Genomic DNA, 13174 nt, shown 5'->3' on the forward strand with positions numbered 1-13174 from the left:
ACGTCGTCAAGCGCGTCAGCCGGTTCGCCTTGGTCCGAATAGCCAAGACGACCAGCGCGTTTGGGGTATCGAATCATGAGAAGCATGAACAAAAAAGGAGTCATCACAAAACCAAAAGCTAACAAGGAACAAGAAAAAGAGAGAGGATTGACGCCAATGCGATATTCCAAGCACTGCTCAGTCAAAGTCCATGTCCAGGTCGTCCACCTCCACCGTCGATCCCAAGGCCTGTTTACCTTCTCGGATCATCGCTTGAAGTTGGCGATTCAATCGCTTGATACTGGCATCCTCTTCACGTTCCCTTCGGCGAATCTGTGCTGCATATCGTTGCATCTCAGCCGAGCCGGGTCCGTCTCTCAATCGAGGGGAAGGCAAACTCTGATTCCTCGTGGGCGTGGAAGGTCGCATCGACGAACTGGGTCGTTTGTGCAACTTCGGCATGACTGCTGGCCGACGACGGGGACTGGACGCCTGGTGAAGGCGACGGGGACGTGTGGAAGGACTGCAAGCACTATCGCCAACGAAAGGATCGGTCGGGCCGGAAGGTATAACAACCCAGTTTCGATCGAGATCCTCTTCGGGGTATTGGCCGGGGATTGGACTTCGGAAGATACGGTCTTTTTCAGCTGGACCTGGCCCAGTCTCCCAGCTCGCCTTCAATGGTGCTGGCGAGCCGGCCTGCATGTCGTAGCCTTGTCCCCCACCGGCGTAAAAGCCCTTGAATGTGCCTGACCAGCAGAGATCGAGGACTTTGCCTACCACGTTGATCACGGTTCGTCCCCACCCGATGCTTCTTGTGTTAGGGCTGACATCCTCAGCGCCGGGTGATGTGAGGATCGAGTCGCGCCGACTGCGCTTGCGGCTTGTCCCGTAGAGGTCGGGGTCTATAGTTTCGACACTATTGTCGAGCGAGGGTGGTAGGAATGACTCGCGGTATCGGTTGGGACGATAGTCGAGGTCGGCAGCGTGGAGGAACTGATCGTGACCGCTTGTTTTACGGTAGTCGGCCTGCAGCAGTGGAGAGGCGGAGGCTACCTCGGACGAGGCCTCGAATTTGGAGCATAGCTTTTCGGTGTCGCGACGAGGTCGCTTGCGACTGACGGACAGCGAGTAGAGTGATGAAGAGGCGGATGCAGACGAAGGCACTTGGAAGAACTGGGAGTTGGCGCTGGCAAGGTCGAGTTTGGGTGGGGAGGCCGACTGGTGGAAGAGGGCCGGCATGTCCGGCATGTTTGGAGGAGTCCTGGGGGATGAGGAGAGGAGATGAAAGGAGTATCTTGTCAGAAGGATAGAGCAGAGAAAGAATAGAAAGTTCAACACGGAAGAGAGAAAAGAGAAAAGTCGAGGACCGACTGGAGAAAGGAAAAAAGTAACGAGGAGGTTGGGGACCTCGGACGGGTCTAGTGTTGGACCAAAACAAAGCGTCATTGGGCGGAGCTTACTCCAATCTACAGTAACACTCTGGAGACTGATAAAAGTGTTTTGCAACAGAAAAGGGAAAAAAAGAAAAGACTGGAAGTTCTCGAGAGGACTGAAATTCGACACTCAGCTTCGACAGAGTACTCAGTGAATAATAGCAACAACAACCAGTATATTCGGTCCTAATCTGAGACATCCTCAGTAGCTGTTGCTGCCCCCTCACATCGAGCATGAGCCAACATCTCCAGATCAGATCGTCTCCTCCACACTTCCTTTTTTTTTTTTTTTTAACACTCCACTCCCTCTCTATCACAGTCGCTGGCTGGTCCACTGAACTCCAGCAGCATCTAAGCCCTCATCGCCATCCACCAGCACACACCATCCCTCGCCGCCCGCTCCCCCATCGCCCGCAATCACCGCCTCAAAGTGTCCTCGAGCATATTCGAGCACTGCATCGTCAAAGGTCCCCGGCTGCAGCCAGACGGCAGGGATTCCGACCGAATGTGCTTCTTGCAGCACCTGGAGGGTCACGGGGGGAGGAGTGACCACGGACAAGGAGGTCTGGGTGGGCGAGGGCAGTTTGCTCGGCGAGGGGACAGTGTCGTACGCACACGAGGGGAGGGTGATCTGCGGTGCTCGCGGGTTTAACGGGGTCACCGGCAGCGAGTGTTGGTGATACCATGCGAGGACTGGAGGATGTGAGTTGGTAGGCTCATAGAATAGTAGATTCAAGAGTGGGCAGAGGGGTACAGACTCTTGAAGCCGAACTTGGCCGGGTCATTGCTAGCGCCCGCCACGGCAAAGCGCGGGGAAGAGAAGAATCGCTTGACGGCCGCCATTTGGGAGATTCCGGAGAAAGGAGGAAAAGCGGGCTGGTTATCGTTGTAGAGGATTGTAGAACCAGAGAACGAGTCAGAAGCTGTGGAACACTCCGTCAATATCGTCAAGTGAAGTCAACCCAAGTTCAAGTTCAATTTGTCAAGTCAGCGAGACCTCGGCATCCGCCGACACCGTCATCCACGCCCGTCTTTGGCTCATCGCGCATCTCCTTCCCCCGACGATCGCTTTCAACGACGCTTTCCCAAAACTGAACTACTGTACCCTCACCCCCACTTTATTCTTTGTTACTCTTTCAAGGCTCAAGCCCTCGGCAATCGCAGTCGAATCCCGCGCATGCCGCCCTTCGTCCCCCGCAAGCGCATCTCCTCCGCGGACCCGCCCCCAGCCAAGCGCCAGGCCCAGGCCGAACCGCCAGCGCCAGTTCCCATAATCGATGGTTCCGACTCCTCCTCTTCATCATCGTCGCTGAGTGATGCCCCCGAGAGCGATATTGAGACACCGCAGGGACTTCGTGCACCTGAATCAGACGACGATGAAGAGGAGGATGTCGACTGGGAGGATGCAATCGACACCAATACTACCAACGCCACGACGCCAATCGTCGCGGGGCCCCAGCCTGAGCTGCAAGATTTGGAGCTCACCCTGGACAAGAACGAACATCATGTAACAGACCTCTTGGATGGCAAGAAAGGGCCCAGCAAGATTGAACGCCAGATCCGCATTCAGTCTCATTGCATGCACGTTCAGTGCCTGCTCTTCCATAATGCTATTCGCAACGCCTGGGTCAACGACAAGAAAGTCCACGAGATATTACGCAATAAGCTGCCCGAGGGCATCCATAAAGAAGTCAAGAAATGGCGAATCGCATCGGGGTTGGAGCTCCCCGAACCAAAACCGCAGCCGCCCAAGAGCAAGAAGAAAGGGAAGCAGGCACGCAAGGATAAGGATTGGAGTGCGGATACCCAGCGTTTGGAGCCGGGGCAGCCAGATATGAGCCGAGGTGATCCTTTGATCGGCCTGCTGAAGATTCTGGTGGCATATTGGAGGAAGCAGTTTCGCATTACCGCGCCTGGGCTGCGCAAACATGGGTATCGCCCAATCGCCTCGTTGGAGGCGGTCATTAATGATTTTCGAAACGAGGAGCATGACCCAGTGCGGCATGGAGAGCGCATCGCTAGTAGGGATGAGTTTCGATCCGCGGCTGAACGCATGCAGGGCTCTCGAGATGTAGGCACGCAGCTCTTCACGGCTCTCATTAGAGCTTTGGATATTGAGGCCAGGCTTGTGGCTAGTCTACAGCCGTTAGGATTTGGATGGACTAAAGCGGAAACCTATACACCGTCCAAGACGGAGACCGAGCCAGAACGTGCGGGCTCAGAAAACGAGTCTGAAGGGTCCGAAGAAGATACAACTCCAGAGGAGCTATCGAAATCGAAGAAAGGTAAACCCCAGTTTGACAAGGATATGCCATTCCCTATCTACTGGACCGAGGTTGCCTCCCCAATCACTCATGAAATTATTCCGGTCGACCCTCTGATTCTGTCGAATCCTGTGGCAACGACACCCGAGTTACAAGCCGCTTTTGAACCGCGCGGTGCCAAGGCCGATCGCACCAAGCAGGTGATTTGCTATGTCGTCGCCTACTCAGCCGATGGCACAGCCAAAGACGTGACAACCCGATACCTCAAGAGACGAACTTGGCCTGGAAAAACCAAGGGTCTACGCATGCCGGTGGAGAAGATCCCGCTACCAGGTCATCGCCGAGGCCAATACTTCGAGTTCGACTGGTTCAGGGTCATCATGCGTCCATATATGAGAGGCCCGAACCAGCGGACCAAGGTTGACGAACACGAAGATGCAAACGATCTTCAACGAAAACAACCCGAAAAGAAGAAGACAGCCCAGACAACGGATACTCTCCAAAGTCTCCGCCAATCCACTGAGTTCGTGCTGGAACGGTTTCTCCGCCGCGAGGAAGCCCTCATTCCCGGCGCACAATCCGTCCGCATCTTCACCTCCGGTAAAGGCGACAAAGCCAAGCAGGAGCCTGTATTCCGTCGGGCGGACGTCGTCAAATGCATGTCGGCAGAGAGCTGGCACAAAGAAGGGCGGCAGATCCTACCAGGCGCAGTGCCCCTAAAACGAGTCCCGATTCGATCCGTCACCCTCCGACGCAAGCGCGAGGTAGATGAGTTACAGCGCGAGACAGGCGAAAAGCCCATGCAGGGACTCTACGCTCGCGATCAAACGGAATTCATCATCCCCCCACCCATCGTCGACGGGATCATCCCGAAAAACGACTACGGAAACATCGACTGCTTCGTACCGAGTATGATCCCCCGCGGCGCCGCACACGTCCCACTACCGGGCACAGTACGCCTGTGCAAGAAACTCGGCATCGATCACGCCGAGGCCGTCACCGGCTTCGAATTTGGCTCGAAGATGGCAGTACCCGTAATCCAGGGCGTGGTTATTGCCGCCGAGAACGAAGATTTACTTCGCGATGCATGGCGTATCGATGCCGAGGAAAAGCGGAAACGCGAAGAACTCAAAGCCGAGAAACGTATTTTGCAGACGTGGCGGAAGTTTCTGTTCGGGTTGCGCATTATGGAGCGTGTGCAGGAGGAGTATGGTGCGTTTGATAACCCGGGGGATCGCGAGAGGGATGAATGTAATCCCTTTGCGGCGAGGAAGAAGAAGGGCTCAGGTCAGCATGAGGAGCATGATTCCGAGGCTGCGGTTGAATTTGCGGATGAGCATCACCACTTTGAGGAGTCTTCCCATAATGTCCTTGATCACGGTGGAGGCTTTTTGTTACCCGGTGAAGCTGACGCGGACGCGGATGATGGCTTGATCGTGGAGCAACATCACGATACCCGCCGGCGCACAGATCCTGCCAATCTTTCCGGTGATGGTTCAGCCGCTGAGGAAACGGGCGATGAATATGATCTTGACTCGGGATCTGAGTATGCGCCGGGTTGATACGTACGTGACGCCGTTGAGTTGGGTGTCCGGCTACCTTAAATATACAATTCTAGCACTATTGTAATGAAAATTTATGAGTGATGTGTATACCTGGATCGGTGTCCAAAGAATAATATACGAGACAGATTATTCGAAGAGTGAACCTACCATTATTGAAAACTTGTTAGACGCCCTTTGAACTACATCAGACCCTGAAATGAAGGACTGCTAGCCTATCCAGGCTGCAGTTCTATGACCTATCTGGAGAATGAGAAGTAGGAAACTGTACATTAGAGTATTTTATATATAGATTTCCCACCTGATGGATCAGAACCTAGAGCAGACATATAATCTCAATTATCCCCGAAACCTCGAAGTAACCAAAGGCGAATCCAAATCCCTCAAATCCGCCTCCTCATACTCCAACTCAAACCCATCATCCTCATCCATCGATGGACTAACATGTACAGCCGGCGAAGAAATCGGACTAAGGGCAACGCGAGGCCGGGATTTAAACACGCTTGCATAATCGGCTTCTTCTTCGAAGAGTTTATCCTGTGGCGTGGAAGAGCGGGTGATTTTCGGACGTGAGGATTTGCGAGGGGTTTGGAATTGATTGACTGGGAATGAGGGGCGTGGACCGCGGCGTTTGGGAGGGTGGGATTCGTGGGTGGGTAGGGGTGGGATTAGGGACATGGATTTGCGGGTTCGTTCGACGAGGGTGTAGCTTGAGGTTGGGGCTTTAGGAGGTTCTGGGTCTCGTCGTTCATCGGAGTCGGATTCAGAGTGGTGGTCGTAGTCTGGGGAAAGGCGGACTATTGGAGGCGAGGATTGGATTGGGTCTGGGTTTGGTATTTCCGGAGAATTGCGGGTTGAAGGATTGGAAGCTTGTGTATCTTCCAATGCTGATAGTCCTGTCGGCTGAGCGTGGTTCATCACCGAGGCTGGTGGAGAATCCACCTCTGAACAGCTCACTGACGACGGCTGAGCCATCTCAACATGAGGCTTGCCGTTCACCCGTGTGATGGCCTCGTTCACACTCGACATGAAAGAACGATCGGCTTCTTTCAGGGTTCTACCGCGGTCTGCTGATTCTCGAACCGCCTTGGATATACTTGCCATGGTCAATGACTGATGATCTCGAAATACTAGACGAGACTCTTGAAGAGCGGAGCCTGTCGCATCTTCGCTCCCGTCACGTTCTTTGCGCAGAGAGTCGCTGAATTCATGCCATCTGCGCACTCGACCTCGTAGCCGCAGAACTCGAGCTTCCAGATCCACCACAAGGTCTGATTTGACTCCACTGCTGAGATGATCTACCGTTGATTCTGTAGCCTGTTTCCATGCCTTGGAGAAGGGGAGTTCTAGGAAGGCGTCGGTGCTGCTTTGGGATCCGCCATTCAGAAGAGCGGTAGCCCATTCCTCACTGCCCATCCAGTTTGTTCGAAGCTCATGCACCAGTCCATCTGAATCCATACGTGACCGATCTTGATTGTACGTGGAAACATTGTTAGCCCGCTCTGTAAGCTCGACTTTCTTATCATCAAGCAGCTTCGAGAACTGCTCATAGGTCTCCTGTACCCGTGAACGGCGAACTCCCGTCGCATCGAGGGAGACTTGGTGAGCAAGGATCAATGGTAGGATGTTCTGATAATCTGTCGGAGAAATCAAAGACGCGGTAGATATTGTCATGGCGGGATTCCAGAGCATCTCCGATGCTGATGCTGCTACTAGCTTCCGCAGGACAGCCGTGGAGAAGACGGCAAGCAGTTCGTCAAATTTCTCGCCCTTGCAGTCATCCAGCATTGTTTTGCGAAGGATCGTCTCCCGTCCGAGGTCGCCATTTTTCTTTAACTCGCTCAGAGCTCGGAATAGAGCTGCACGAAGGTTGACGGATTGCAGGGGCTCTAAGGGTGGAAAAAAAGGGCGGAGTTTCTGTATTGAGATTAGAAATTGTAGAGAACTCTGGTTCGAGGGAGATTTGAAATACATTTTGAGCACCTTCAGGATCCCAGATCGTAAACAGATAGTATAAAGACCACTCGATCAGGCGAATTCGTTGGCGCTGGTTCTGCGACGACGATGACAACGAGCGAATGGTGATACCGGGCCAGTCATCACGCTGATCCAAATGGAGAAGCTTCAGGTTGCGAATAAAGAGAGCAAGATGCGATGGGCCGGACCAGTCTAGGGGCTTTGGCCGTGAGGGCCTGGGGGCAGCCATGTTGCTGCGAGCGAATGGGGAGGGCGTGGTTTAGTTCAAAGGCGGCGGAATGTCAACAATTGATAACGGGGGTTTGCACTGTTTGTTGCGCTTATCAGTCCCCGCCTTATTTTGGGTATGTTTCTCTTTTGGAATCTTCCTTCCCTTCTCTCAACCAAATCTATACCTGCCCCCCCGCGCTTGTTCGAACCCTCTCCTCTCTCTCTCTCTCTCCTCCACAGTCCGCAGAAATGGGATCCAACACTCCTCAATGGACTCCTCAGACAGGTAAATCTCTGTGGCTATTCCGAAAATATGAACTAGGACTGATCCCTTATCTTTCTCTAGTGCTGTCTACCCTCCCCCACCCTCCAGAGGAGAACACGACTTCGCCCATTCCCTTCTTCCATCTCCTTGAGCGCCTGAAGACCACAAAGCGCGAAGGCTGGCGCCGCTTCGGTATCAATGGCGAATCGATCTCCGACCACATGTATCGCATGTCGATCATGACGATGTTTGCCCCGTCCGAACTGGCCTCCAAACTCAACATCCCGCACTGCACCAAGATGGCCCTGATCCACGATATGGCCGAATCGCTCGTCGGCGATATTACCCCCGTGGACAAGGAGGTGACCAAGGCCGAGAAGGCTCGTCGCGAAGCTGACGTTATGGACTATATTACCGAGACCCTGTTGGGCAAGATCCCTGGCGGCGCGTTGTCTGCCCAGGAGATCAAGCGCGTGTTCCAGGAGTATGAAGACAACGTCACGCTCGAGGCTCAATTCGTTCACGATATCGATAAGATGGAGCTGCTCCTCCAGATGGTGGAGTACGAGCGTGCTCACAATGTCGACTTGTCCGAGTTCGAGCGCGTCGCCAGTCGCGTTCAACTACCGGAGATCAAAGTCTGGGCTCAGCAGGTCGTTGCCGAGCGCCCGAAGCGTGCATGATTCTACCCTGATGAGAGCACATGGATTCTTTGGAGCCCCGCGACACTAGTATTTTTATTTTTGGGGTGTTTCTTTTTGTTTTGGTCCATAATTTTGGGGGTACCCTAGATACCATAGAGTGGAACGAGTTGGGAATATGTTCCTTACGAAGACAGACGTTTGATGATGTACGACTGCATTGAATTTTCGGGATTGATTGAGCAAATACACTTCTAGACTTGCCCTATTCTGTATGGGTCATATCTTCGTACGTAGTTTTGAGTTAGATGATTGCCACCGTGGCCGACACGAGACAGATCAAATGAGAATCCCCTTACTCCTAGTCAAAGGACTCCTTCTCCATCTCGCGCTCCAGCATCTCTGCCTCAGCCTTCATTTCCTCTGCTGTACGAGGTTTCCGCTCCTCATTGTCAACGACGGGGAAGCGCGGGCGATTCTTGGCTCGGTCAGACTCGGCGGGCTGACCAGTTTGCGCCTCGCGCTGTGCCTTGCCCACATCTCCCTCGTCTCCGTCCAGCATGTGGTAGACGGCATCGATAGGGTCGAGATCCGCGGCCTTGCGCGGAATGATATGCGCATGGACGTGTGGCACGCTCTGGCCAGCGTGGACGCCGTCCTGCACCGCGATGTTGAGGCTCGTCGCGCCGTAAAGACGCTCCACCATGCGGCCGACGCGCCGGACGGTCAGGAACAGGTCGCTGGTTTCGGCTGGGGTGAGGTCTGCGACGCGGGGGACGACTCGGCGGGGAGAGACGAGGACATGGCCGGGGAGGATGGGTTTCAGGTTCACGAGCGCATAGGAGAGCGGCGTCTGGTGGAAGACCTGTGTTGACACTGGGTTAATTTTTCATGTTTTCGACGAGCGAGTGGATCAGTGCCAGGGAGAACTTACTTGCGGAGTCACCAGGAAGGATCCAAAGTAGATCGGCGCCGAAGCGCCTTTGACTGAGGACATCCTTATCGAACGATTGCAAGTGACTTGATTTTGCCGTTCGTTGAAGGCGGTGATGAGGAAGTTGGAGGATCGGGGATGGGCGGAGATGCGCCGCGGAGATAAGGTGCTTATCAGTGCAGATCAAAGGGTAGCTGGGCAGCTCCTCCGATCTACAGTATCTGATATCTATCTACAGAGCAGCCTATATTCATCTCTGATACTCTCTAATTCATACCAAGTTTGGATGGCAGTTTCAGGAAAATGGGTATCATTGGCATTGACCATAAATGGTATCCTGGGCTATATTACAAACATAATAATAACATGGTTCAACGCCCAGTGCAGCATGGCGTTTGGTAATGAGACATTAGTGAAGACAAGAAGATATGGGAAATGATCAGGGTCTGCAAGTCTTTATGACTCTGATTTCTGCTCAGTTGCAGGCGCAGCATTGGACTCTGGCTCTACTTCTTTATTGTCTTCAGCAGTAGAAGAGGTAGTCACATCATCCGCAGGAGCTTCATCCGCGGACTTTGGAGGGTTAACTTCGTCGTGACTGTCTTGTGCGTCTGTTTCCGCTTCTTCGAGCTTTTCCTCTGTGGCGACCTCCTCTGTGGGTTTCTCGGTTTCTGTAGATGTCACTGCAGCTGGAATAGCATCTTCAGCTGTCTCCGCAGCAAGAATTGGCTCTGTGCTTTCAAGAGAGACCTCCTTTGTCTCCTCAGTAAGAACATTCCCAGTTGGTTCAGGCTGATCCTCTTCTTGCAGAGCTTCTCGCAGAGGTGCTGCCAGCTGAGGCGAGTCATCGTTGTCCTCAGCACTTTCCGTGATCGTGCTAACTCGTGATCCCGTGGATGGGCTGTGCTTGTGGCGGCGGGTAGTAGCACCGGTACTGATTGCTGGATCCATACCCTCCGCACTAGAACCGAAGGGATCATCACCCTCCTTGCGTAGGATCGTCAACCGCTTGTTGTCAACCGCTTCATCCGCCGTGGGCTGGACAGCATCCGGACCCTCCGCCTCCTGGGGAATAGTATAGTTGTCCTCCGGAATTAGAGCGAACATGTCGCAGACCGTCTTGAAGAAGACATAGAGACCATCATGCCCCTCCACTGTCCAGAAAACTTCCCGATGTTGGAACCAAGCGTGCGCGAAGATGCGGTAGAGTCGGCGGAAGATGTTTGTCAGGTGTCGCATGCTGGCCTGTGGGCCGCCGGAGCCCTCGGCGCCTAACGTGAGGCGACTGGGGAAATACTTCGGAGAGGTGAGGGTGTTGGTAGCCCAGTCGAGAGTATGGCAGCAGTAGTCGATAGCGCAGCATGACTTGGGTGGGTCGTGAACAGCGCAGAGGTATTGCCATTCCGACGCTCGCATTTCCGGGCAGGTCTGCGCCGAGCAGGGCGGGTTCTCGGCGAAGAAGGCGATGATAAGATTGTTCACTTTCATGGTCAAGAAGCGGCATAGCTCGTAGAGCCACAGCGATCGGTCAACTCCGTCCGGAGGGGTTGCGAGCTGACTTGCGACTTGGCGAGTGATTGGGATCACCGTGTCGGACCCTTCAGGCTTGGTGAAATGATGATAGAGCGCCATGAGGTGTTCCTGGAGCTGGAAAGGGGAATCAAGCTGGTACTGTCAGCGGGATGTCAATCGAGAGCTTTCTTACTGCCCAGACGAACCTGCGCAAGGGGAATCAGCGGCGGGCCGAAGGCCATGTCGCCGGCCTTGGTACCTGGGCGGATACGGCGCGTTGGGCCTTCATCCTCGCCACCTGCAACTCCGAAAAGCTTCTCTGCATCTTTGCCAAAGGTCTCGCCGACCGAAGGCGACAGAGGTCCTATCTGGACCTCCGTGAATGGGGGCGGACTGGGAAGTCGCGGGGAGCTAGACGGGGAGACTCCCGCGGCAGTCATGACGCGTGACGGAAAGGTAGATATGCGGAAAAAGAAGATGCGAGGAGAAACGAGTGTAGTTGGCGACTATGAAAAAAGTAGAAGGGAGCTCTGCGACTTGACGAGTCGATCAGAGAGGCGACGGATTTGCGAGCATACTCTGTTGTCCCGTTGTCCTTGAGTTGTACTGCCAGATAAGCTCACGGGGCAACCAAACAAATGACCACCCCGTGCCCTAAGCCCTAATCTCCGCCTTGGGCGACAACGTCATGTAGCGTAGTTTCCATGCGGGTTGCATCGGCCTTTTGATCTACAACAAATATCTGATCTGATGTTCCAACCATGTCTACTAATTTAGACGATGATGATACGCCTCCAGAGCTGGTGGACGTCTCTGTGATGCCGTCTGACCAGCCTGGGCCTATAGAGGAGGAGTCAACACTTCGAGTTCCTATCACGCTAGTTACAGGTATGGTCCAGCTCAAAGCCAAGGGACTATAGAGCTAAGTTTTGCTCCACAGGATACCTTGGAGCTGGTAAAACAACTTTGTTGAACTATATTTTGACGGAGGAACATGGAAAGAAGATTGCTGTGATTATGAATGGTTCGTTCAAACGTCGAAGCCAAATGAAGGATATATGCTAACCTGGTTTTAGAATTTGGTGACTGTAAGAATGATTCTCTTCACGAAACATGACACGCCGTTAAGCTAAAATCCTATACCTATAGCCTCGGACATTGAGAAACCTTTGACAGTTAACCAGGGCGGCCAGGAAGTCACCGAGTGGATGGAAGTCGCAAACGGCTGCATCTGCTGCTCAGTCAAGTACGCTTTCCAGAATCAGATCCAGGCCTCATTGATCACATAAGTGTGGAAGACTAACAAAAGAAATTAGAGACACTGGTGTAATGGCCCTGGAGTCCCTCATGGAACGCAGGGGTACATTCGACTATATCCTGCTAGAAACCACCGGACTCGCAGACCCAGGCAATATCGCCCCGGTCTTCTGGATGGACGAGGGGCTAGGCAGCTCCATCTATCTCGACGGCATCGTCACACTCGTCGACGCAAAGAATATCCTACATCTACTGGATGAGCCCGCACCGGAAGAACAAGCAGGCTCTCACAGCGAGGACCATGATCACGGCTCCGGGCCTGTGCTATCCATGGCACATATGCAAGTTTCACATGCAGATGTTATTATCCTCAACAAGGTTGATCTTGTTACGCCCGAGGAGTTGGAAGCCGTACGAGACCGGATCTCGGCTATTAATGGCGTAGCTAAGATTCATGTTACGGATCATAGTCGGACGCCGCAGATTGAAGGGGTTGTGTTGGATTTGCATGCCTATGATCATCTGGATGATTTGGATTTTAGTAAGAAGGGGCATAGTCATATTGATCCGGTATGTCTATCTATCTAGTTCTTGGGTTAATTATCTGGGATGGAAGTGTTGACTTGTCGCTACAGGCTATTTCAACTATTGCAGTGGTGACACCTCCAATCCCTGCGGAGAGGGTGCCACAAGTCGACTCATGGCTACAGTCTGTCCTGTGGGAATCAACGCTACCAGCGCCAGCCGATTCATCACCTGATACTCACCCGACGAATTTTGAGATTCATCGCCTAAAAGGTATTTTACGACTTGAAGATGGTTCAAGTAGGATCATCCAAGCAGTTCGCGATGTTTTCGAAATTAGGGATTCCGAGCCTACGCAGACCGACGATGACAAGCCATCTCCCGTCCAGTGCAAGATCGTACTGATCGGCCGAGGGTTAGGGCCGACTGTAGATCCTTGGAGGAATAGCTTCGAGTCATTTGTTCGTGGGAGGTGAAGAAAGAAGGACTCAAATCGTCTTTCAAATAGGTATGAACAATCAAAGTACATCAAAAGTAAATCCCCTGCGACGCCAGAAAAGAATGAAAAATCCCTCCCCTATAGAAGCTAGAAACGCAAATATAGATAGCATT

General features: G+C 53.2%; 8 protein-coding genes across 8 annotated transcripts; 3 read left to right on the plus strand and 5 right to left on the minus strand.

Moving 5' to 3' along the window:
- Positions 1-177: 177 nt before the first annotated feature.
- On the minus strand, positions 178-1230 carry N7458_008511 (uncharacterized protein; the record flags this gene model as incomplete). The annotated part of the gene is made up of 1 exon (XM_056911893.1): positions 178-1230. One exon carries the CDS (start codon positions 1228-1230, stop codon positions 178-180), a length of 1053 nt encoding a protein of 350 aa, XP_056764719.1.
- A 498-nt stretch (positions 1231-1728) lies between these two features.
- Positions 1729-2258, minus strand: N7458_008512 (CoA-binding protein; the record flags this gene model as incomplete). The annotated part of the gene is made up of 2 exons (XM_056911894.1): positions 1729-2108; positions 2174-2258. 2 exons carry the CDS (start codon positions 2256-2258, stop codon positions 1729-1731), a joined length of 465 nt encoding a protein of 154 aa, XP_056764720.1.
- Positions 2259-2592: 334 nt separating this feature from the next.
- On the plus strand, positions 2593-5241 carry N7458_008513 (Rad4 family protein; the record flags this gene model as incomplete). The annotated part of the gene is made up of 1 exon (XM_056911895.1): positions 2593-5241. The coding sequence occupies one exon, from the start codon at positions 2593-2595 to the stop codon at positions 5239-5241; it is 2649 nt and encodes an 882-aa protein (XP_056764721.1).
- Positions 5242-5580: 339 nt separating this feature from the next.
- N7458_008514 (uncharacterized protein) lies at positions 5581-7447 on the minus strand (the record flags this gene model as incomplete). Its single annotated transcript, XM_056911896.1, has 2 exons — positions 5581-7158; positions 7214-7447. The coding sequence occupies 2 exons, from the start codon at positions 7445-7447 to the stop codon at positions 5581-5583; spliced, it is 1812 nt and encodes a 603-aa protein (XP_056764722.1).
- Positions 7448-7677: 230 nt separating this feature from the next.
- N7458_008515 (HD domain-containing protein) lies at positions 7678-8376 on the plus strand (the record flags this gene model as incomplete). Its single annotated transcript, XM_056911897.1, has 2 exons — positions 7678-7714; positions 7775-8376. The coding sequence occupies 2 exons, from the start codon at positions 7678-7680 to the stop codon at positions 8374-8376; spliced, it is 639 nt and encodes a 212-aa protein (XP_056764723.1).
- A 319-nt stretch (positions 8377-8695) lies between these two features.
- Positions 8696-9331, minus strand: N7458_008516 (HIT family protein; the record flags this gene model as incomplete). The annotated part of the gene is made up of 2 exons (XM_056911898.1): positions 8696-9199; positions 9269-9331. 2 exons carry the CDS (start codon positions 9329-9331, stop codon positions 8696-8698), a joined length of 567 nt encoding a protein of 188 aa, XP_056764724.1.
- Positions 9332-9724: 393 nt separating this feature from the next.
- On the minus strand, positions 9725-11220 carry N7458_008517 (Mob1 family protein; the record flags this gene model as incomplete). The annotated part of the gene is made up of 2 exons (XM_056911899.1): positions 9725-10933; positions 10987-11220. The coding sequence occupies 2 exons, from the start codon at positions 11218-11220 to the stop codon at positions 9725-9727; spliced, it is 1443 nt and encodes a 480-aa protein (XP_056764725.1).
- A 321-nt stretch (positions 11221-11541) lies between these two features.
- Positions 11542-13038, plus strand: N7458_008518 (CobW family GTP-binding protein; the record flags this gene model as incomplete). Its single annotated transcript, XM_056911900.1, has 6 exons — positions 11542-11668; positions 11721-11804; positions 11857-11868; positions 11930-12026; positions 12097-12607; positions 12673-13038. 6 exons carry the CDS (start codon positions 11542-11544, stop codon positions 13036-13038), a joined length of 1197 nt encoding a protein of 398 aa, XP_056764726.1.
- Between the last annotated feature and the right edge of the window lie 136 nt (positions 13039-13174).

The sequence above is a fragment of the Penicillium daleae genome (genome assembly GCF_028827525.1).
Source record: "Penicillium daleae strain IBT 16125 chromosome Unknown utg000007l_segment0_segment0, whole genome shotgun sequence".
NCBI lineage: Eukaryota > Fungi > Ascomycota > Eurotiomycetes > Eurotiales > Aspergillaceae > Penicillium > Penicillium daleae.